General features: G+C 35.5%; 1 protein-coding gene and 1 long non-coding RNA gene across 16 annotated transcripts in view; one reads left to right on the forward strand and one right to left on the reverse strand.

Annotated features, from left to right (window-relative positions):
• Positions 1-382: 382 nt before the first annotated feature.
• LOC103106007 (uncharacterized) lies at positions 383-5,405 on the reverse strand. Its single transcript, XR_458885.3, has 2 exons — positions 4,711-5,405; positions 383-511 (listed from the first exon to the last, which is right to left on the reverse strand). It is a non-coding gene; the product is annotated as an uncharacterized LOC103106007 (long non-coding RNA).
• Positions 5,406-5,432: 27 nt separating this feature from the next.
• Positions 5,433-22,378, forward strand: part of C1H2orf42 (chromosome 1 C2orf42 homolog) — a 48,484-nt gene continuing 31,538 nt past the window's right edge. For 2 of the 15 annotated variants that reach the window (XM_007476300.3, XM_056813467.1), the window contains exons 1-5: positions 5,433-5,536; positions 11,426-12,260; positions 15,541-15,651; positions 16,983-17,087; positions 19,184-19,288. In XM_007476300.3, the coding sequence (XP_007476362.1) occupies positions 11,438-12,260; positions 15,541-15,651; positions 16,983-17,087; positions 19,184-19,288 (1,144 nt within the window). In that variant the 5' untranslated portion in view covers positions 5,433-5,536; positions 11,426-11,437. Of the gene's footprint in view, positions 5,537-5,688; positions 5,848-10,778; positions 11,324-11,425; positions 12,261-15,540; positions 15,652-16,982; positions 17,088-19,183; positions 19,289-22,378 lie in introns of those variants that run through there. The other 13 variants (XM_056813465.1, XM_007476301.3, XM_056813469.1 and 10 more) reach the window with 13 other exon arrangements.

Below are 22,378 nucleotides of genomic sequence, written 5' to 3' on the forward strand. Positions count from 1 at the left end.
TTGGTTTATTTTCCTTTTATTTTAGAGAACTTGCATGTGTGGGTGGTTTAGCTAAGTTGCCACATTTGATGTTCATTTGTTAGCTTCTGTTTGGGTAGAGTATCACAAATGGTTAGCTTCAAAGAATAGATTTTTGTTAAGGTTGAATTGATAGACTATAGCAAGCAAATCTTAAGTTTAAAGACAACTTCTAATAAGGTAAAACAAAAATCACAGAAATGACTCATTTAAAAAGTTTGGCTGACATCAGAGCATTACTATTATTTTGCCTTAAAAACTTTAGTAATTCCACAGTTGAGATCCCAAGCCCCCCTTGGTTTAGTTTCTCTTAATCAAAAGTTAGCTGTAACTTAAAGTGGATTTTACATACATACTAGGCAACTTGGAGGATCAACTAATTTTAATTTTAATCATGTTATCACTTAGAACTGATCAGCAGCAAACAAGTGGTTTTTGTCCTCCGATTCCTGATGTTGGGTTCTTCCAACTTCCATACTGGCTCATTAAGGATCTAGGAAAGGAGACAAAAATCAGGAGAGGAAAGATGAACTGTAATCAAGTAATATTACTGAATTTTTAAAAAATTATGTGCCTGGTAAACTCTGAAATTATTAAAAAATGTCTTGAGTATTGTCAGTGTTTTTTTTCCCCTAGATCAGTTTTCAGCATTGTGGGAAATGCCCTGTGCTGATATAGATTGGCAATTAACCTGTAACTTAAAAGAACTATGCTTTCTTAGAGAATTGCCTCCCGCATGGTCATATATAAATAGCTTGTATCAGTGGCAACTTATTTGAATCAGTTAAGTGTATGACTTTCCAAGGAAAAATACTTTGAAAGACAGTTGACAGTTCCACAAACACTCATTTTATTTCTAGTAAGTTTTTAAAAATGTTATTGTTTTCTTGTTATATTTATTCCATAAAAATAGATGATACATGGACAGAAGTCACCGCTTGTCATGGTTAAAACCCATTTTAATATTAGACTTAGTATCTAAGGTATGAAGGATTTGTTTTTGGAAATGCAGAGATGTTTGAATTTGGATTCAGGTTCAAATCCAGCTTTGTTCACATTTGAGTTTCTTCAATATTTCCCATAAAATTGAATAACGATGAGAAATTATACTATAAAGATTTGCTGCAAATAAGGATTGGTTCTTTCAAATATATATGCCAAGCTTGTATAATAGAGTCTAAAGTGAAGCTTTGCCATTGATATGGCAACTGAAGAAGATACAAAAGAACTAATGACAAGAGAGACTTGATTTCCATTGCTTGCTATGGGGAAATTTTCAATAAGAAGGTCCCTAGACTGGTATTTCCAGAACCTACAGTGTTGTAAAATCTTTTTAAAGAGGTTTACAATATTATAATCTCTTAACAATTAAAACTGTTACTTAATAATTATTTTAATATTTTAAAACAAAATTTTATACATAAAAAATTTCATCTAAAAAAAGAAACCTATAAAAGTAAAGTTGGAACATGGATGCTGACTAGGTCTTTTTTGAGAATAATAGCAACAAAATTTTAATTCAGATATGGGAAAGATGGAAGGAGATAGCTGATAAGCAATTTTATTAATGCTTAGTTTCCTAATAAAAGTTAAGGGTTTAATTTGAGATTTTATTCCCTATTGTTTGTCAAGATTATTATTGACTTGATAACAATTCTTCTTGAATTCAGGTACATTGGTGTCCCATGGAAATTATTTGGAAAAGGGATGAGGATTTGGAAATTTGGGGTGTTCCTCTTGAATAACTATAAGTGAATACATGGAGTCATTCAATTAAGCCTTTTAACCATTTACTACAGTTGAGTCCTGGTCCCAAAGTTGTTGATGTGGGATGGGATTAGGAGAGCTGCTAGCACTTTTTAAAGAGGGACATTAATAAATTAGAGCACATTCAGAAGAGTGATTAGGAGGTTGAAAGAACTGAAGTGGCATTCAAGGTTTAATGGAAGCAATCAAGAATATACAACTTGAGGGAAAGATGATAGCTGTCTCCAGATATTTGAAAAATAGCATATAGATATTTTAGGCAGATGAATTTTGATTCAATTTAAAAACAAAATGATCCTTAAAACTGCAGAATAATGTGCTATACTAGGAGATAGTGAAATTTCATTGGAAAATGTTTGATTCTTTATCGTTTTATTATGTTGTGTGTAGAGCAATGTGCAATTCTCATGATCCTTAGGGCCTGACAAATACTTTTAAAATAAATTGATGTAGATATTCCCTTTGCTAATGCAGATCACATTTCATCCACCCCATTTCATTATGTGTGATTTTTGCCTTTGCCCTCCTACAGATCCTCCACAGAGGATCTACCCAGTGCATAAGACTTTTTATATTAATTGAACAACAGTACAGTATTTGGGCTCTGTCCACATATATGCTGCTCTATGTGACTGAGCCATCCTGTTTTTAGTCATGTTTCTTGGCTATCACAAGCAATTCTTACACAAATTATTGTTCAGAAGTTGTTAATAACATACAGCCTATCTTTGGGATTACCTAGTTTTGTTTTTAGGAATTGTGTATTTGTCAAATAATAGCAGTGGGGGACTATATCCATTGGAATTGACATAAGGAAACAGTCTGAGATTTCAAAAGCAGTATAGTGTTTTTTTTTTTCCTAAATGCATTTCAGAAAAAACAATGCATGACAAGAATCAATGCTGTTTGAAGTCTATAAGGTTGAAAGATTATTACTGACAAAATCTAGAAGGCATCATCGACCAAGTGGCATTTGAATTGGGCTTTAATAGATGGGTATGAAGGAATGTGACACAATGAAGAGACAATTGCTAGATAATTACATATCAGGAATGTAGAAATGTTACCATCAGACACTGCAAGGTTGGATTAGGAAACTAAATGGTGTCTTTTTCCAACTTATATCCTTCTGTGGTCTCTTCCAAACAAAGCTAATAAAGCTTAAATGTATGGTTGCTTTGGTCCTTCAATATTTAATTGCTTCTAGGATCTGTGATTCTGCCAGTGTGGCTCTTTATTTCACTGACAGATTGTATTCCCCATGAAAGTCATTTTCATACAGTTGGAAAAAGCTAAAGGTCAGACTATTCAACCTATCCTGTGCAGTTCTTGTTTTCTTTAAACATTCTAAATGATTGTGATATTTCAGCATAGTTTGTGACTATGTAAATTTTACACCTTCGATTAAATTTCTTTTGATAAAAATACCAAAATGCTTCCACAATAAAGCAGTAAAAACAACTGCGATAAATAGTGCAAGCATTAATCTCCCCATTTTATGATTGAGCAAGAGAAGTGCAGAGCTTGAAGTCCATTGTCACATAGTAAGTCTTCTAACTATACAATTATCTCTTCATCAAATAAGCTTGGTAAGAAAATGGCATTTTTGGCATAATGGCACATGAAGGTTAAGTGAAATGTCAAAATACTACAGTACAAAATTATGGTAAAGCAGGAATTGCTCCAATCTAGTGACCGACTCAATTAGAAATGGAAAGAAGCTTAGATCATCTAAATCGTTCATTTTATTTTACATGATATGAAAATGGATTCAGAGTCATGATCCAAAATTAGTTCTAAAGGTCCCAAAAATTCACTTAGTCAGCATATATAGGCAAGGGTGAAATTTCGTCTCAAGGAATATAGGGTAATTATTCGGATGGTCATCAAGAAACTTTGTAACCCAGTTCCTCTCTCAACTTGTTTCTTCATGTGTAAAGTTAGCGGACAAATATTTTATAATGATTTGGATGTATTTGGATCTTTCTCCGTGGAAGGTCTATTTCTTTTCAATGGGAGGCCAAATACTTGTTGGAAAAGTAACCTGCCACTCACTCGCCAATCCTTAGTGGTCAGGAGAAGTGGAGAGTTAAGCCTTTTTACTTGGATAACTGGCATTTAATGCAGTTGTGTAAAATTGAATTGCAGTCATCTATATTTTTGTCTTTGTCTCTTCGACTGAAATCCAAGAGCAATACATGGAACGTTGTTTACTGTATGTAAGACATGTGCCAAGTTGAGTTAAAACCATGGAATAAATAACTTCCATGAAGGCAGGGGACCATCTTAGCCAAATACCTTATTTCGCATGGTCTAGCAAGTATCAAGTTAGAATCTGTGCCTCAGAACTATATTGCTGGCTTTTAAAAGGGTTGATTTGGGTTCAATATTGGAGTATTCTTACCAAGTATTTTTTTTTCCCTGAACTCAGAATTTGACATATCAAGAAAAGGTACTGAATGTGAACTCCACATGCAAATGCTCAGATTAACGACAGAATATATGATGTTTATTTAACCTGATTTTAAAAAGTAAGCAAGACACGCATGCAAACTCTTAAATGCTTCTGTCTTAGAAACGATTCTAAGGTAGAGAAGCGGTAAGATCTAGGCATTGGGGTTAAATGACTTGCCCCCTGTTATGTCGTTATGTATACCCAAACTCTTCAATGACCAAGACAGTAAGTACTATGGCGAGTCTTCCCTGGAACCCTAGGCTCTGCTCTCAAGGGCATCCTTCCCCAAAGGAAAGCACTCGGTTTGTATGCCAGCCCTACCCTCCTATGCAGTCCTTTAAACTGTAATACTGTATATAATGCCCCTCGGCAAGAGAAAAGTACTTTGGGACAGTATTTGTTCACCCTCCTCTCCTAGATATGTATGCATACTACACATACATAATGTCTAGTACCAATAAAGGACATACCCCGAGTTGGTTCGTCCACATGATGGGTCTGGCTTCCCTTGCTGCTCATCTCCAGCTTGTTATTTTTTCTTAGAATTCTGTTTGGTTTTGAAACTCCATTAGCTCTGCCACCTCTGAAGTCTACAAGCTAAGGCTAGGAACCTGCTGCCATTATTGCTCGTGGTTTCCTTGATGTACAGGATTCCATGGAGGCTCTGTATGGTTTCCTTTTAGAGAAGTATACCAGATTAGTTTCTCTTGGCTTCCCTATTTTTCATTTTACAGGTCAAGTGGTGAAACATCCTCGCCCAGAGCACGGATTTTTTGCATATCAAAAATATTCGTAGGGTGAAAAACCCTTTTATATAGTTAAATGTGTTGTCCGAAGACAATATTGGGCATATCCACTATAAAATTAAAAGTATCAAAACCGTCAGGCTACTCTGTATCTGATAAATTTTACCCTTAAGTTCGGGTTCAATTCTGCATGAGAAGACGAAGATAAAACGAATATCTCAAATATTTAAGCCAATGACTGTGGGGTATAGGTGTTTGTTTTACTTCCAGCATCCACTACCCTACCCCTTTTACTCAGGGTAGAGCCCTCTTAAAATCTTTATGGAGTGTAATTGAATCCGGAAAGGAAAAACTACAATTCCCGCGGGTCCTTGGGGCGGGGGAAATGAGGCTTGCGTAATTCTTCACGTGGGAGCTTCTCGGCCAATCGTAATTGTTACAGTTGTCGGTTGGCGACTACTTGTAAAAAGTCATGGACGAGGGTCTCGGCTAAGGGTTTGGCATCAGCCTGAGACTAGGTCAAAGCTGTGGACTGAAGCAGCTAAAACAGGTATGTGTGAGCTGTGTGGCGCGTCAGGAGGGGGGAGTTTGTCGGGATGCAGACAACTGCCACATAGCTGAACCGAAGCATGGGCGCTTGGCATTGAGGAAAAGAACCAAGCAAGACAGGTATCGCCGCTCCGTTAGCCTGACAGGGAACGGAAGTGACGTATAAGGACGCGGAGGATGCCGGGAGACAGCCGTCCGCTGGGGGCGGCGAGGCTCTGGGGAACTGCCCGAGTCAGTCACGCCCAGACGGGATGGAGACCAGGCGGTCAGGGCTGGAGGAAAGGCGGGCCTGGGGCCGGGGGAGGCCGTGAGGTGGGTGCCATGAGGGTCCATTCCCAGGGAGGAGGCTGACGGGGAGCTCATTTCCACCTGAGCCACAGCAGCTGAATCGAAGATTGTCAGACCTGGAAGGGACCTTAGAGATGATCCAAAGTAACCCCTTCATTGGGCGGCAGAGGAAACTTGAGGCACGGGGAGAGGGTCAGGGATTAAGTGGGATTTTCTCAGGTAGTCGTATGGTTAATTGGTGGCATAGTTAATATTCGGTTTTTCGATTCCAGGTTCAGGGCTCTTTCTACTCCTCACCTTTTGCCTTGGTTCAGGCGGGGCAAGGGTGACCCAGGGGGAGGCAGAGGTGGTACCTTCGGGACCAGGGCTGTGAGCTATGCATGCCTACCTCCCTCGTTAACCACCTGTGCGATCCAGGCACGGAGCTCAACCTCCTTAGCCTTAGTTGCTGCCTCTGTGGCAAGGGCTGATAATTCCCCTTATTGGCATCTCTTCAGGTTTGTTGTGAGGAATGTGCTTTTTGAACCCCAAAGATGATGATTATGATATCTAGCATTTCTAGAATTTAATATATGTAAATTCTGCCGTTTAAGGCGCAGTCACAACTACCAGTTATCGGATAGGATCATATATTTAGAAGGCACCACTTATCATTTTGCACATATCAGAAAACAGCTACAGAAAATTAGTGACTTATACGCTGGGGGCTGTGGTAGTAGTATGTAATTGACTTAGGATACAAAACCAGATCCTAGATTTCAGTATTCATTTAAAAACAAACATCAGAAACGGATTTGGAGAACGCTTCATTTCAGTTTGATTTTTACAGAAGGACAAGTATCTACAAAACTGATAGCTAATGGGGTAAAATGCCATATAGCTGAGAACTCTGAGTAAATAGTATTTTGTAAAAGAATTTCCTTTTTGCTATCTATATGTCCTATGTTCCAAATCAGTATTATAATAATTGAATACTCCCAATAAAATATATCGTTTGTTATTTTAAGATGGAAACAAGTGTATCTATAGTGAAATGAGAACCAAACTCCTGAAGTGTTTGATCATAGTTTAGAGGTGATCTTTAAGGACAATGCTAGTGGAACTGAAGTTCTAGCAGCTCCTACAAAGGTTAAAAGTACCCTCTAAAGGACTGTCTGTCATCTAAGGAATATTATCTACACAAAAATTATAACCTACACAGTCATGTGCATTTAATAAAATGCTTTCTTCTGAGCATTTTAAGATGAAGAAACATGTAGCATAATCTTTATTTTTATTACAATTTTCAAAGTGACTTGTGATTATAATCATTTGATGATTTGTATACTGATACTGTTTTCCCTTTATCCCTGGAAGAATGAAAAAGAACAGCCTGTATTTTTTAGAAGTACAAACTTCTACAAAGTGAACATTTTATTATGCTTGAGTGATGGTTCTTATATTTTAAAAGATACACAATAGCAGATAAACATCTAATAAGAATTAGGAAAACTTTTTGAAGTCTAGCCACACTTTATTGTGGCTAAAAATAGTATTTTTATGTAGAGTATTTTTTATGATGAATTTTGCTTTTAAAACTTATTTAAAGATAAATGTGAAAACCACAAAATAAATTATTAAATAAAACTTGGTGGTTCAGTTCACTGATTTTTCTTTTGTTTATGGGGAACCAATCCCATGAATCTTGTGACTTCCAATAATTTGTTTGGGAAATGATTTTTTTTATGTATTAAAAATAGGCTTTATAGCTTTAATTTTTAAGTCATGGTTTTAAATGCTAAACAGAGGAGTTATTTCATTTTGGAGGCAAGAGGAAGTCACAGGAGCCACTTTGGACATTGAAGGAACATAGACTTATACTTTAGTAATGCCAGTTATGCAGCTTTGTGAAGGATAGATTGGAGAGAGGGAAGACCCATAGGAGACAAACAATAGTGCCAGCAAAAAGTTTTGAGCCTGAACTTTATGAGTAAAGAGGAATGGATGGTTATTAGATATTTGGAGGTAGAATCAATAAGACTCAGCAATAGATCAGAGTACAAAGGGAGAATAAAGATAATCCCTATGTTGCTTACTTGGGTTAATTAGAATTAGAAAAATTGGGAAGTAAGGTTTTCAGAGAAAATATAGTTCTCTTTTGGGCTTGTTTAAATTGAAATGCCTGGTGATATGGATCTGGAGCTCAGGAATAGAATCATCCATACATAGAGATATTTGAACAAATGGGAGCTGTAGAAACGACTAAGAAAAAGAGTATAAAGAGAGAAGAGGACTCAGTATAAAATCCAGGGATATATCTTGGGAGCAGGATATGGATTATAAGCAAAGGAGGCTTCAAAGACCAAACAGGATGAGAATTAAGAGAGAAAACAGTGGTACTAAAATGCAAAGAAGATGAAAATATTGTAGACTTAGAGCTAGAAGAGATCAGTCACCTATTCCAACTCCTTCATTTTTAACATGAAGAAACTTTGACCCAGAGAGGTAGTATACTTCTTCACTAAGAACATGCCACACTACTAAGAAGCTATGCCAGGACTCAGATTACAACCCTTTTGATGTCAAATCTTATATTATTTTATTGTAGGAGAGAATATCTAAGAGGAGTAGGAGTGGTCAGCAGTGTCAAATATTTAATAAGTGAAGAATGAAAACTGAGAAGAAAACATTGAATCATTGGCTTTATACACATGTGTGTATACACACAGGGTTGCTGAATTTTTGTTTTGCATATTTTTTACTGTTTCTATGATTTAGGCAGATCAGAACCTCTCTGAAATTAACTTTCCTCACTTGTAAAATGGAGCTAATATTTGAGACTTCAGTTGACTATATCCTAGAATTATGAAGGTTAACTAAGTGCAAAGTGCTTTGTAAATCATAAAGGTCGGTGAAAATGTGACCTATCGCTATCTTCTATGGTAGAGATAATGCTTTATTCTGATAGAATGACTTCTACTTTTCCTATTTCTTTCTTGTGTTGTGGTCTAGTGAAAACAGCACAGGTCTTAGAAATAAAAGGCCTGGGTTTGACTTCAGGTTCTTATCAGTAAATCAAGGTAAATCACTGAAGCTCTCTAAGCCTCTTTTCTCTTTTTCCCCTTTCTTTCTCCTTTATAAAATGGGGGTTAGGGGACATCTGGGTAGCTCAGTGGATTGAGAGCTAGGCCTAGAGACAGGAGGTCCTGGTTTCAAATCTAGACTCAGACACTTCCCAGCTTTGTGACCCTGGGCAAGTCACTTGACCCCCATTGTCTAGCCCTTACCACTCTTCTGCCTTGGAACCAATACACAGTATTGATTCCAAGATGGAAGGTAAAGGCTTAAAAAACAAATAAATAAATAAAATGGGATTATAAGACTACTTACCACTACTTATCTTACAAGATTGCTGGGAGAAACATGCTTTGTAAACCTTAAAATGTTATAGAAATTTGGAATATTATTAGTTTCTCTCAGTCCTCAGGCATCCCTTGGGGTAGTTAGTATAGATAATAATCTCATTTTACAAAAATGAGTTGAGACTCAGATCATTAAAGTGACTTACCTAAGATCCCATACTAATTAGTAGGAGAGGAGATAAGAATTTAGGTCTTCTGAATCGTATAGTAGCCTTTCCACTAAATCATGTGAAGATAATAAGATACAGGTTATAAAAGTATATTGAGTTTGAAAATTCTATACAAACAGCATAATTATTAGATAGAATATAGTGTATCCTTTAGGAACTTTTTATTACAGTGAATCTGCCTTTTTATCTATGACAATTTCCCTTTACTATTACATGTTAGATCTTATTCACCCTTTCTTACAAATGCTTTTGTTAGCTGACTATGCCATTCTTGTCTATGTTTGTTTGTTTTTTAAATTAATCTTCCACAGAGGAGCTATCTTAAATGTTTGAGGCTTTTCTCCAGTTCTTTTCATATTTTGTAGTTATCATTACAACACGGCTATTATTTTTCACATGTGTCATATGACTAGCCCATCTTTTAAAAATTTGATGATGCTGATGACTTTTAATATCATGGAAATAGAGGTTAACTCCTTCAAAACAGTTTATCTGTTATCTAGCATACCCTATCAATTTATTAATTCATTCCATGGAAACATGACTTTAGGAGAAAGTTCTTTCCATGAGAACAGAACTGAGTGCATCCTCTCTGATGGGTTGATTCATTGTATGAAATATAAGCATGAGGATTTTGAGTCCTTTGGTTTCTTTACAAACCATATTTCCATTATAGCCATCTATTCTCCACTGTTATCTACCTTTGCTTTTTAGTTTCCAGTGTCAAAGTAAATGTTGACATAGTTTGGAGAATCTTGTGTTCTCATTATTTTCTCATATATACAACAGATGTTGCCAAATAAGCAAGAGTCATTTTTATAGTGATTTGTTTACTTATTCTTATTGTGAATATTTTAAGACAAGATAATTGAGTTTCTCACAAAATGATTTCTTGTTGCCTTAGAGGGAAATATCAGACCAATGCTTTAGTTCTCTGAAGAGAACCTGTGACTTGCCCTTCTATTTAGTTATGTTGTTCATGACTTATATCATCTTGGAAAGCCACTTTAACCCTTTTTGTCTCATTTTCACTCTTTGTTGTAAACTTCCCTATTTCTCACAGTATTACATTGCTTAAATGAGATAATGTACTTTAATTTCTTTGAATGGTATAAAGTACTTCACTAATATTATAATATTGTTATTTTTATTTTGATTGGCAAGTGTAACTATCTGACAAGTATTATCAGCTAACTCTTTTCTGGTGATGTTGGTACTTTTTATAACTTCTTGATAATCAATTACCATTCTAACCAGTTTTTCTTCTCATATCTTCCTATTATCTGTAACAATTTGGATTCCTTCTTTGCTATTTGTTCTTTAGGCATTTTTCATTTTTGTTAATTTTATGCTAAAGTTGATTCACTATGGAATGTAATGAGAACCTTGTCTAATCTTTGGAACCATCAGCTAGGTGCCCTGCCATTGGTTGGTCAAGAAGGAGGAAGCAGAATGTCCTCATTGTTACACCATAAGTTTAAAACTTCAGACTCTGGTTTTGTTAGTGCCAACGACTTGAACAGGTTGGTTTTGGCCTGTTTTCTCTGGTGATCACAAGCTGATGAGATAAATACCTCCTAGATCTTGTGAATCCACAAAACAGTTTGGTCTTGCCATCACTCAGGTGCAACAGCAGCATTGCTACCTTGAGATTGGGGTTTTAGGGTACCCTGGAAGGGAAAGAAACATTCCTTTCCTTTACTCAAGGACAGCATGTTAAAGCTAAAGGATTAGGCTAGATATTCTCTACTTCTTGGTCTTTTTATAGAGTAGAAGCTCATCCTGAAGAAAATTTTTAATAGTTTGAGAATATTAAATGCCAACATTTTGTTAGATGTCCTAGAGATTATATAAAATACAATTTTCCTACCCTTTTATTTTGCTTGTAGATTCAAATTGATATTTGTTTGGGATTTCAGTTGGAAGGCGGTGAGTGATTTTTTTTGTAAATGCTTTCTTTAATATTACATATAAATTATTAGTTTGTTATGAATTATATATCTCTGTTGATAGACTTAATGTGTTTTCTAGGGCCTGTGAAAAATGGAACCAAACTCGCTGAGGACTAAAGTTCCAGCATTTTTATCTGATTTGGGAAAAGCTACCTTGAGGGGGATCAGGAAGTGTCCCCGGTGTGGCACATATAATGGAACCCGAGGACTGAGTTGTAAGAACAAAACATGTGGAACCATCTTTCGCTATGGAGCACGAAAGCAGCCCAGCATTGAAGCTGTCAAAATAATCACAGGATCTGATCTGCATATCTACTCAGTACGACAGAGAGACAGGGGTCCAGATTACCGGTGTTTTGTGGAACTGGGTGTTTCAGAGACGACAATTCAGACAGTTGATGGTACCATCATTAGCCAGCTGAGCTCAGGACGATGTTATGTCCCTTCATGTTTAAAAGCAGCCACTCAAGGTGTTGTTGAAAATCAGTGTCAGCATATCAAGTTGGCTATAAACTGCCAGGCAGAGGCCACACCTTTGACTTTGAAAAGCTCAGTCTTGAACTCAATGCAGGCCTCCCCAGAAACCAAACAGACCATCTGGCAATTGGCCACAGAACCTACTGGCCCACTGGTACAGAGGATTACTAAAAACATTTTGGTGGTGAAATGCAAAGCCAGCCAGAAGCACAGCTTAGGGTATTTGCATGCATCTTTTGTTCAGAAAATCAGTGCCAAGAGCATGACAGAGCGCCGGTTCTTCTGCTCCTGCCAGACTCTGAAATCAAACAAGTCAAATACCTCCAAGGATGAGCTGGCTCAGAGATGCATTCACTTCTTTGCATGCATCTGTGCCTTTGCCAGTGACGAGACATTGGCTCAGGAATTCTCTGAATTTCTCAGTTTTGATTCCAATGGTAGGTGGGGTTGGCACATGTGTATATTTATTTCTAAAATGAGAAGGAATGGTTGAGTGGATTAAGTGCCAGAATCTTAAAAAGAGTGAGCAGTAGCACCTGGTAGTGCTTTAAGGAGATCTTGCAATCTTAAGGAACAGTTGCTGAAAAATTAAAAGATAAAGGACTTTCTTTTATCAAAAACTTAATAATGTAGATTGCTATCTAGAGGCCTCTCACATGTAGCCATTTATTTCTCAGTGAAACTAGCTGAGTGAGCTTGCCCATTTTTATAAGATAGATTAATAGGTTGTAAACATAGTTGCAAAGTTCTCTCCTATACAAGTATGGTAGACTACTTTGACATTTGTTTCATCTAGTTTGTCCTAATCTATGATTGACTCTTCAGAGAGTCACAAACCACTGATTCATACTATAAGAAGATGGCCCCTAATGAATTATACAGATTAGATTTTAATCTCTCATCTGATTCATAGTAGTCTTTAAAAAGTCCAAGAAACTTATATTTTCTTCCTGTTTTTTTCTGATTTTGAAGATGCAGAAAACTATAATGCATTTATTCTCTGTGTGGTCCTTAAAAGTTCTAAAGTCAATTTGTAGTTTCTGATTTTATATCCATTTTGATTTCAGTAATATTTCCCTTTTTCCTTCCCTCAAATGAACAATTAAAAAAGAGAAAAGCTTTTATCACAAATATGCAAACAAAAATTCCCTTGTTCAGCATGTTTAAACATTGATGTCTCATTCTGCATTTTCAGTCTACCTCTGGTGGAAAGTGAGATAGTGTGCTTCATTTTGGGGCCTCTGGAATTGTCCTTGCATTCATCAAATTGCATTCATCAAAATTCTAAAATCTTTGAAAGTTGTTTGTTTTTATAATGTTGTTTTATAAATTGTTCTCCTAGTTCTGTTCACTCACTATCAATTCATAGTGAAAGTTCTTCCTAATTTTCTTTGAAACCATTTATGGTTATTTCTTATGGCACAATTTTTCATTACATTCATTCATGTACCATAGTTTGTTTAAGCATTACTCAATAGAGGGGTACCCTCTTATTTTACAGTTTTTTTATACTAGGAAAAGGGCTGCTATTTGTCATTTTCCTCTTTGGGTTCTTTCTCCCCTTTTTTTGGGCTATGTGCTTAGTAATGGGTTATGGGGTAAGAACAATTGAGTGACTTTGGGGGCATAATTCCAAACTGCTTTCTAGAATGACCACACCAATTCATAGCTCTTTCAACAGTGCATTAGTATGCTTGTTTCCTTGCAGCATTGGTTATTTTCCTATTCTTTTATATTGCCAATCTCTGATGATTGTGAAATGGATCCTCAGAGTTTCAGTAATTTACATTTCTTTAATTATTAGTGATTTGGAATATTTTTCAACACAATTATTAATATCTTAGATTTTTTACTTTGAAAACTGGCTATATCCATTAACCATTTACTTGTTGGAGCATGGTTCTTACTCTTAAGATTTGAATCAGTTCTTTGTAAATCTTGAATGTGAGGTATTTTATTAGAGAAGCTTGCTGAAGGGATTCCCCTCTCTCCCCCTCATTTATTTTCCATTCAGTTTTAACTGTCGGTTCCATTTATGCAAAACTTTCTAACTTTATGAAATCAAATTTGACCATTTTATCTTCTGTGATCCTTCTGATCCTTACTTGGTTATGTACTTTTCCCTATTTGTAGATCAGAAGGATAATTTTTTCTTTGCTTTTCCAATTTGCTAGTGATGCCACCTTTTATGTTTAAAGCCATTATCCATTTGGAGTTGATCTTGGTATACATTGTGAAATGTTGGAATATAACTAATTTCTTCCAGGGACAGCTATGTGGTGTAGTGAGTAGAGTGCTGTGCCTGGTCAGTTAAGAAGACTCATTTTCATGAGTTCAAATCCAGCCTCAGACACTCACTTAGCTGTTTGACCCTGGGCAAGTAACTTAATCTTGTCTGCTTAAGTTTCCTCATTTTTCAAATGAGCTGGAGAAAGAAATATCTTTGTCAAGAAAACCCCATTGGAGTCACAAAAAGTTAGACACAGCTGAAATGACTAAACGAAACAATTTCCATACTGCATTCCAAATTTTCCCAGCAGTTTGAATCAAATAGTGAATCTTCATCTCAGTAGCTGAGATCTTTGTATCTATCTAACACTAGGCCACTAGATTTGTTTGTACTAAATGTTAACGTCACTAATCTGTTTCATTGACTGATCTCTTTTTTTAACTAGTACTAAATTGTTAAGATGATTGCTGCTTTATAAAATGGTTTGAGATTTGGTACTGATTCTTATTTTCTTTTTAGCACTGAGTGAATTAATTTAGATACTATTGCAATATTTATTATATTGGCCTATCTATTTTTCTATTTAGGTCTATACCTATTTCTGTAGAGCGGGTTTTGTAGTTGGATTCATGTAATTCCTGATTGTTTCTTAGGAGATGGATTCCTTGAGTATTTTATTTATTCTTAATTGGAATTTGTCTTTTTATCTCTTGTTTCTGGCTTTTTTCTTCTTTTTTTCATAACAAGAATGCTGCTGACATGTAGATTTATTTTATAGTTTGCAATTTTCCTGCACTTATTAATTTTTTCAATTAATATTTTAAGTTGACTCCTTAGCATTTTCTAGGAATTTAAAATCATGATATCATCTGCAAAAGTAGCCATTTTGATTTTTTCTTTGCCATTCTCATTCTTTTGATTTCTTTTTCTTGTCTTATTGCTATAGTTAGCATTTCCAGTGCAATGTTTATACTAGAAAGACTGGAATTTAAGAATACTTTCAAGGGCCAAGATGTGTCAATTGATGTAATATAATTTTTTATTCCATAAGACAAAAATGAATAGAGATAGAATTTTATTTCAAAGTAAAATGACAATAAAACTTTTGTATCACTTAATATGTTTGGTCCTCTTATTAAGTAGTAGTGGTGATAAAGGACATATTTGCTTTACTCTTCAATCTTACTATATTTCAGTGATTGGGAAAAAAACAACCAAAACTTATTTATGTTCAGTTGGCATTGTCATCTAACTCTTTATCTTTAAGCTTCTATGCACACTCTCCTTTCCCTCTTCCTCCTTGACCTTTCTCATATGTTGAGAAAACACTTTTATGTGTTAGGTGGCTCAGTACTTAAAAGAAGTCTGCCTTAAAGCAGATTGAATTAAGATTTTGGGGGTTTGGATTTTTGTGAGTTCAGTTTTCTTTAAGTGGGGCACACTGGATCTCTTAAATATGATTTTTAATTTAGAGATCTGTTTTCTAGGTCTTAAAGGGATTATTGTGCCCCAGTTAGGTTGCCATCCAGAATCTTCAGCACAGATTTGTGAGTCCACTGCCTCTAAGCCAAAGAAGAGGAAAAGGGATGAAGCATCTGGTGAGAAGCAGCTTTTGACTTTTGTTTTACTCTATTTCATATATTCCTATGGACTCTCTTGATTTTCTGGGAAATTGCAAGAATTGTTCTTTTTAGAGTAAATCAAGAAGTGGATTCACATCTAATAATTGAAATAATTCTTTAACACTGACTTTTTCTTTTTAAACCCTTCCCTTCTATCTTAGAATCAGTACTGTATATTGGTTCCAAGGCAGAAGAGCTATAAGGACTAGGCAAATGAGGGTTAAATGATTTGCTCAGGGTCACATTGCTAGGAAGTGTCTTGTCTAGATTTGAATACAGGACTCCCTGTCTATAGGCCTTGTTCTCAATCCACTGAGTTGCCTAGCTGCCCCTACCCTTGACTTGATATTTTCTTGTCATTGAATGTTTTTCTATCTTGTAGAACTCTGACAAATTTTGCATCTTAAAAAGTTTTTTTTTTAAGTCTAATTAGGACTGTTCTATGGTGTTTGCTAAAGCAGGACTATAAAGGTTTCCCTCTATCTAGAAAAGGACATTTTTCTCTTTTCCCATTCTTATCAGATAGTGGGTGTGTTATCCAACTTCACCTGCTGCTTAGGACATTTTGTTCAGTGAGATAGAGCCTGAGACTACATCTCTGTCTGGGGCCTGCTTCCATTTAAATTTAGCTAGAGGGTGGGGTAGGGTTATATAGGCACAAATAGCTGCATACTTTTAATGGGTTGGTTAGTATTGCTGGACATTTTGCTACCTCTTTTTCTTATTATAAAGGATGGATCTCTGGGAGAGAGCATATATTGGGATATGTAGATAGATTTAAAAAGAAAGATATCAATGGAATTTTATTTAAAATAAAAATTTCCCATTCCATTTTATTTAAGTATCAGATTCTCTCCCTCTTCCAACACTCACCCATGCCCATTGAGAAGGCAAGAAATACAAAACCCATTACAAATATGAAGTCACACAAATTTCTTATTAGCCATGTTTGAATATCTAAGAAAAAGAAAAACAATATGCTTCAGTTTGTACTCCGAGTCCATCTTTATCTGGAGCATTATCTGGATATCATTATCTGGATAGCATTAAAAATTTTTTGTTGACCTGAAATTTTCATATACTGACGTATAATTCCTTTCTATTAAACACTCAATTCCAGTGTTAGGTAAGGAAGTTCAAAACTATATGTAAAGCTGTATTCTAATTTCTTTCATAAAATATGTGAAGAGCACCCAAGCATTATACAGGAATCATTGCATTTTTTTTTGGTCCCTGCAAGGATTAAGATCTTCTATATGTATATCATACAGACATATTGCTAAAGTTTTTAGTCATTTGTATTTTAGGTACCCAGACCAGTAGTCCACTTTTGGCTCAAGATTCTGTGAGCAGTAATCTAAGAAAAAGCAGCTTGAAAAAAACAGCAGTCACTTCTTCCATAAAAAGGCAGGGTAAGTGTCTTCTTACTGGGATGGTTTCAAGTGGTGGAATTTTATTCCCTAGGAACTCAAAGTAGTTTCTGTTGAGAATTGTTCAACCCATTGGACACTGAAAATAGGAAGAGTTGCTATGATTTTGACATTGGCATTCAAGGAAGCTGGGGAATAGGAAGGGGGAGTTGAATAATGACTGGATCCTATTTGTATTACATTTGGAATATAGAATAAATAGTAATTATTATTCTATTAAATCATATCTTTTAAATGAACAAATGTAATAGAAATATGCTAACATGTTTTGGTAGAATGAATGGATTTTGTAGATTTTTTTAGAGGGGGAAGAGAATTCTTTGTTTAGTTTCTTGTCTATATGCATAATTGGTATTGTAGTTCCTTTCCCTAGTAATAATTTACAATTATATGGTGCTTTCTTGTATATATTCTTCCTCTCATTTGATCTAAACAATAAACCTGTGAGGTAGGTAGAGCAGATAAGCAGCTTTGTGTTTCTACCAACATGTCCAGATCTTCTTACAAAAAAGTATTGTTGACTGAGTGATCAGTCTCATGCCATCATCTTTTATCTGTTCTCTCTTTCCCAACCACACTCCTGGAAATGATCATTGATACTTGTTGCTTCCATTTCTTCACTATCACTCCTACCTCACCCCAATCTCAGTTTTTAACCCCCTGCCATTTGACTTCCAACACTACCACTTGCCTGAAACTGTGTTTTTCAGGGGGCAACCAATGATTGCTCCAATTTTTAAATTAAAATATATTTGGAAAATCTTTAATGATTTAAGAAAAAACAATTGTATGATAGTGAGCTTTAAATTCTTCAGCCAGAAGACTTCACTGTTTCTTGATGGTCACTTCTATTGCCATCTCCCAAAGACTTAAGTTACTTTTCAGAACTTCTTTAGACTCTGACTTTGTAAAATTTAGACTAACATACTCCTTCCTCTGTTAGGGACTATCTTAGTATATCATGAAAACCTTTCTTCTGCCAGCCAGAGACAATCTTTTCCTTATTGAATTTCTTAGGCCATTCTGCTTGGATGAATTTGTCATAGTAGAATTTGCATTGTACGTTCATAATGTCTTATCCCACTAATGATAATAGTAGTTATTATTAGTAATAGTAAAAAATTTATATAGCACTTTAATTCTAAGACTTGCAAAATGTAATCAATAAGATTATGAGGTAGATGGTACAAATATTATTCTTCCCCATTTTATAGAGGATCAAACTGAGGCTTAGAAATGAAGTTTATGGTCACACAGCTAGTAAAAATCAAAGCCAAGATGCTATCTTAGGAGTCTTGACTTAAAATCCATTTTTTTTTTACTAGTCTTTGCTGCCCTTACTAAATTGCAAGTTCTTAGAGGGCAGGAACTATGTCTTGTTTCATCTTTGAACTCTAATACCTAGCACAGTATATTGCATTAAATATATTTATTGATTTGATTTAAATGATGGATTAGATATTTTTTGGTTGTCATTGTTAGGAACTCCCAGGGAAAAGTAGCTCCTACCAAGGTATCTGGGCAACTGTCCTGAAACTTATAGTCTTAGAGAATTACTGTATTTGTTAGAAGCAAAATTTAAACTCCGGCCTTATAGACTCCATAGCCAGCTCTCTATTCACTACCCTGTATTCTAGATACATCTGGTTGTATAATTGTATAAATGTATTGTGATATATTAATCCAAAGTGCAGACTCAGTCTAATATACTTTGAGGTAGGCTTTGGTTCTTAAGAAGCAGTTTAGCTATTTTGGTTTCTTTGGTGATAGAAATTTAAAAGGAATTAAATTAACTTGTAGGTGCCAATTCATTAGGAACTAGACTAAAATGCCATTTTATGTGTTTTGCTTAAATTTGTTACTAGGTTTAGAAAATTCACCAACTTTTCAGTATGTTGATTAGTTCCAAAGTTTTCCTGTTAATATAAAAATCTTCTTTCATTTTAGTCTTTCACATTTAAAAATAATTTTAACTCTTTGATTTTCTGATTCTTTCAAACTAACCAACTTTCCTCCATGTTCTTGACTTTGTATTGTGAGCAAAAGTAGTTGTTTTTGAAGAGATTCTTGTTTTTCAGCCTGTAATCAACTGCTAGATGAATCACAAGTGACTTTATCCTTCCAAGATTGGCTGGCCAGTGTCACAGAACGCATCCACCAAACTATGCATTATCAGTTTGATGGTAAGTACTTATTTCTCAACTGAGCTCTTTCTGGAAACAGAAGGAACTCAATTGTATTATAGAGTTGTTACTTTATTCTGAAATAGCATTATTGAGCCTTTGTCTGTTACTTTTTTTCTATGATACTAATAGGATGAAAATTCAAATGCTTCAGGCAAGAAGGAATGAGAAGGTTATAGTGGATGAGAATAAAAATCATAGTAAAAATACAGTGCTAATAAAAAGTCTTAAGAAGTATAAAAAAATAGTAGCAGTAACTAAAACTTAGTGAGTACCCACTGTACTACTAGCCCTGTGTAGGGGATATGAGAAAAGTTGAAGAAGTAGTCTAAGATCTAAGGATGAAAATTTAATGGAGAGAGAATGGATACATGACAAAACTTCATGTAAAGAAAACATAAGCAAGTGAAACAATATAATTACTCATCTTTATATGGTACTTTTAAGTGCTTTCTCATTTGATGAAGTAAAATTATATATCCAAGTGTTTAGTTCTGCTCAAATAAATGGAACAACTACATTCAGGTGTAAGATTAGTTGTTGAAGCTTATGCTTGGAAAGGACATTACAGATACAGGGAGATCTGGCCTCTAGATGGGCCATGTAGGAAACCCTTCAGCCATATTCTTGACAAATGGTCATCTGGCTTCTATTAACACTCCATATTACAGTGAACTCACTACTTTTCAAAGCAGCCCACATTTTGCATTCATATCTAGTTCTAGTTAGAATTTTTTATTTTGAGCTGAAATCTATTAACTCCTACCAGTCTACCTTATAAAATAGATTAAGTTTACTTCCTCTTTTTGTGACAGTTCTTCAGATTTCTGAAGACAGATGTTGTTGCCCCCTGAGACTACTCTCTTCTATAAGCTAAACATCTATACTTCTTTCAACCATTCCTCAGGGCTTGGTTTTCAGGCTCTTCATTATCCCAATCACTTTTGAGATACTGTGGTTTTTCTGTGTCCTTCTACAATTGTATGGCATGCAGAATTAAATAGAATTATGGTCTGATTTAGGAAAGTTAGGAAAGGCTTAGTAGAGGTATTGAATCATGAAATGGAGAGATTCTGGCTTTGGTTATAGAGAAGAGGAACAGGGCATTTCAGGAAGACTATATTACAAATGCAGATATTCCAAATCACAGGGAAGAAAATGATATCCTGGGAATGGAAACAGATTTGGGTAAATGAAATGAAATTAAATGCATGCTAGAATGTATAAGCAGGTGAATGTAGTGAGATAATAAATTTCAGAATCTTGAAATATAAGCTAAAAAGTTAGTATTTGGTATACAACACATCAAACTTTCAGCAAACATTTAGTAAGTGCTTACTATGTTGCAGAACTGTACTTAGTAATAGTGATACATTGAAAAGCAAAAACATGACCCCTGCCCTCAGTGGAACTCATATTCTTTTATTAATCCCATGTCATCTATCCTAGTATCAATTCTAAGACAGAAGAATGGCAAAGCTAAGGCAGTCAGGGTTAAGTGACTTGCCCAGGGATACATAGTTAGGAGTTGTCTGAGACCAAATTTGAACCCAGGTCTTCCCATTTCCAGGTGTGATGTTCTATCCACTCTGCTACCTAGCTGCCTTGGAACTCACATTCTAATGAGGGAGAAAACACAAAAATAACTATATGCACATAAGATACGTATGCTGTAAGTAATGATAATTTCACAAGGAAGGCATTCAGAGTGGAAGAAATGCTTGCAGGAGGTGGGATTTCATTTAAATTTTGGAGACCAGGAACCAAAAAGTAGAGATGGATATGAAGAAGGAATATATTCCAGGCAATCCATAAAATGGTTCAGAGTTGAGATAAGAGGCTCATGTTCCAGGTAGAACAAGAAGGCCCCTGTAGTTGGGTTGTAGTGTTGGGAGGGGTATAAAGAATGAGAAGATTGGAAAGGTATGAAGGGGGTGATTGGTAAAGGGATTTATTTAAAAAAAAAACAACCCTTACTTTTCATCTTAGAATCAATACTGTGCATTAGTTTTAAGGAAAAAGACAGTAAGGACTAGGCAGTGAGGGTCAACTGACTTGCCCAGTGTCGTATAGCTAAGAAGTGTCTGAGGCCATATTTGAACCTAGGACCTCTCATCTCTAGGCCTGGCTCTCAATTCACTGAGCCATTTAGCTACTCCCCCCCCCCCCCCAGGGCTTTTAATGGCAAATATAGCATTTTATATTTGTTACTAGAGCTAATAGGGAACCACTGGAACTTATTGATTAGTAGAATGGCATGATCAAACCTCCATTTTGGGTAAATTGCTTTGGCAGCTGAGTGAAGAGACTCAGAGTATGAGGACTGATTAGAAGACTATTTTAATAGCCTAAGTGTGAGGTGAGGGTTCCCAGGAGGGTGGAGGCTGTGTGAAGTGGAAAGGAAGGTAAGCGTACAAAAGAAATTTTGAATGTAGAAATAGCAAGACTTAATGAGTTCCATAATCAAATGTGATAGTCTTTGCTACTAAGAGCGGTACAGTGATCCAGGACAATTCTGAGGGACAAAGAATGCTATCCCTCTCCAGAGAAAGAACTATTGGAGTAGAAAGGCAGGTGAAAACATGATTTATCACTTGTTTATTTGAGTAGATATTTTGGACTTTTTGTTCTATAAGATATTTGCTTACAAAAATAAATAATATGAAAGTGTGTTTTGTGTGGTAATACATGTATAACCCAGATTGAATTGCTTGTCAGCTCCTGGAGGGGGGACTGAAGAAGGGAGAGAGACAATATAGATCATATGATTTTAGAAAACTTAGATGGGAATTTGTTATTAAAATAAAAAAAATTTAAAAATTAAGAAAAAGACTTAATGAGTTTCACCTTGCCTACTTAAGGATGACACCAAGGTTTCAAGACTGGCAAGGAGGACATTTGTGCCCTCTATAGTATTAGAAGAGTTGCAAAGAATAAAGCAGGCAGATAAAGGGCATTTTTCTGTTATAACAAATGATCCTAAGTATTTTCCACCTATTTGTTGGTATCTGTTAGGAAAAGGCAGAGCTTTGGCAAGGCAGCTCTGAAACTATAGAACTCATTCTCTGAACCATTCTGTTTCTACCTTGA

The sequence above is a fragment of the Monodelphis domestica genome, chromosome 1, assembly GCF_027887165.1.
Source record: "Monodelphis domestica isolate mMonDom1 chromosome 1, mMonDom1.pri, whole genome shotgun sequence".
In the NCBI taxonomy this organism is placed as follows: Eukaryota; Metazoa; Chordata; class Mammalia; order Didelphimorphia; family Didelphidae; genus Monodelphis; species Monodelphis domestica.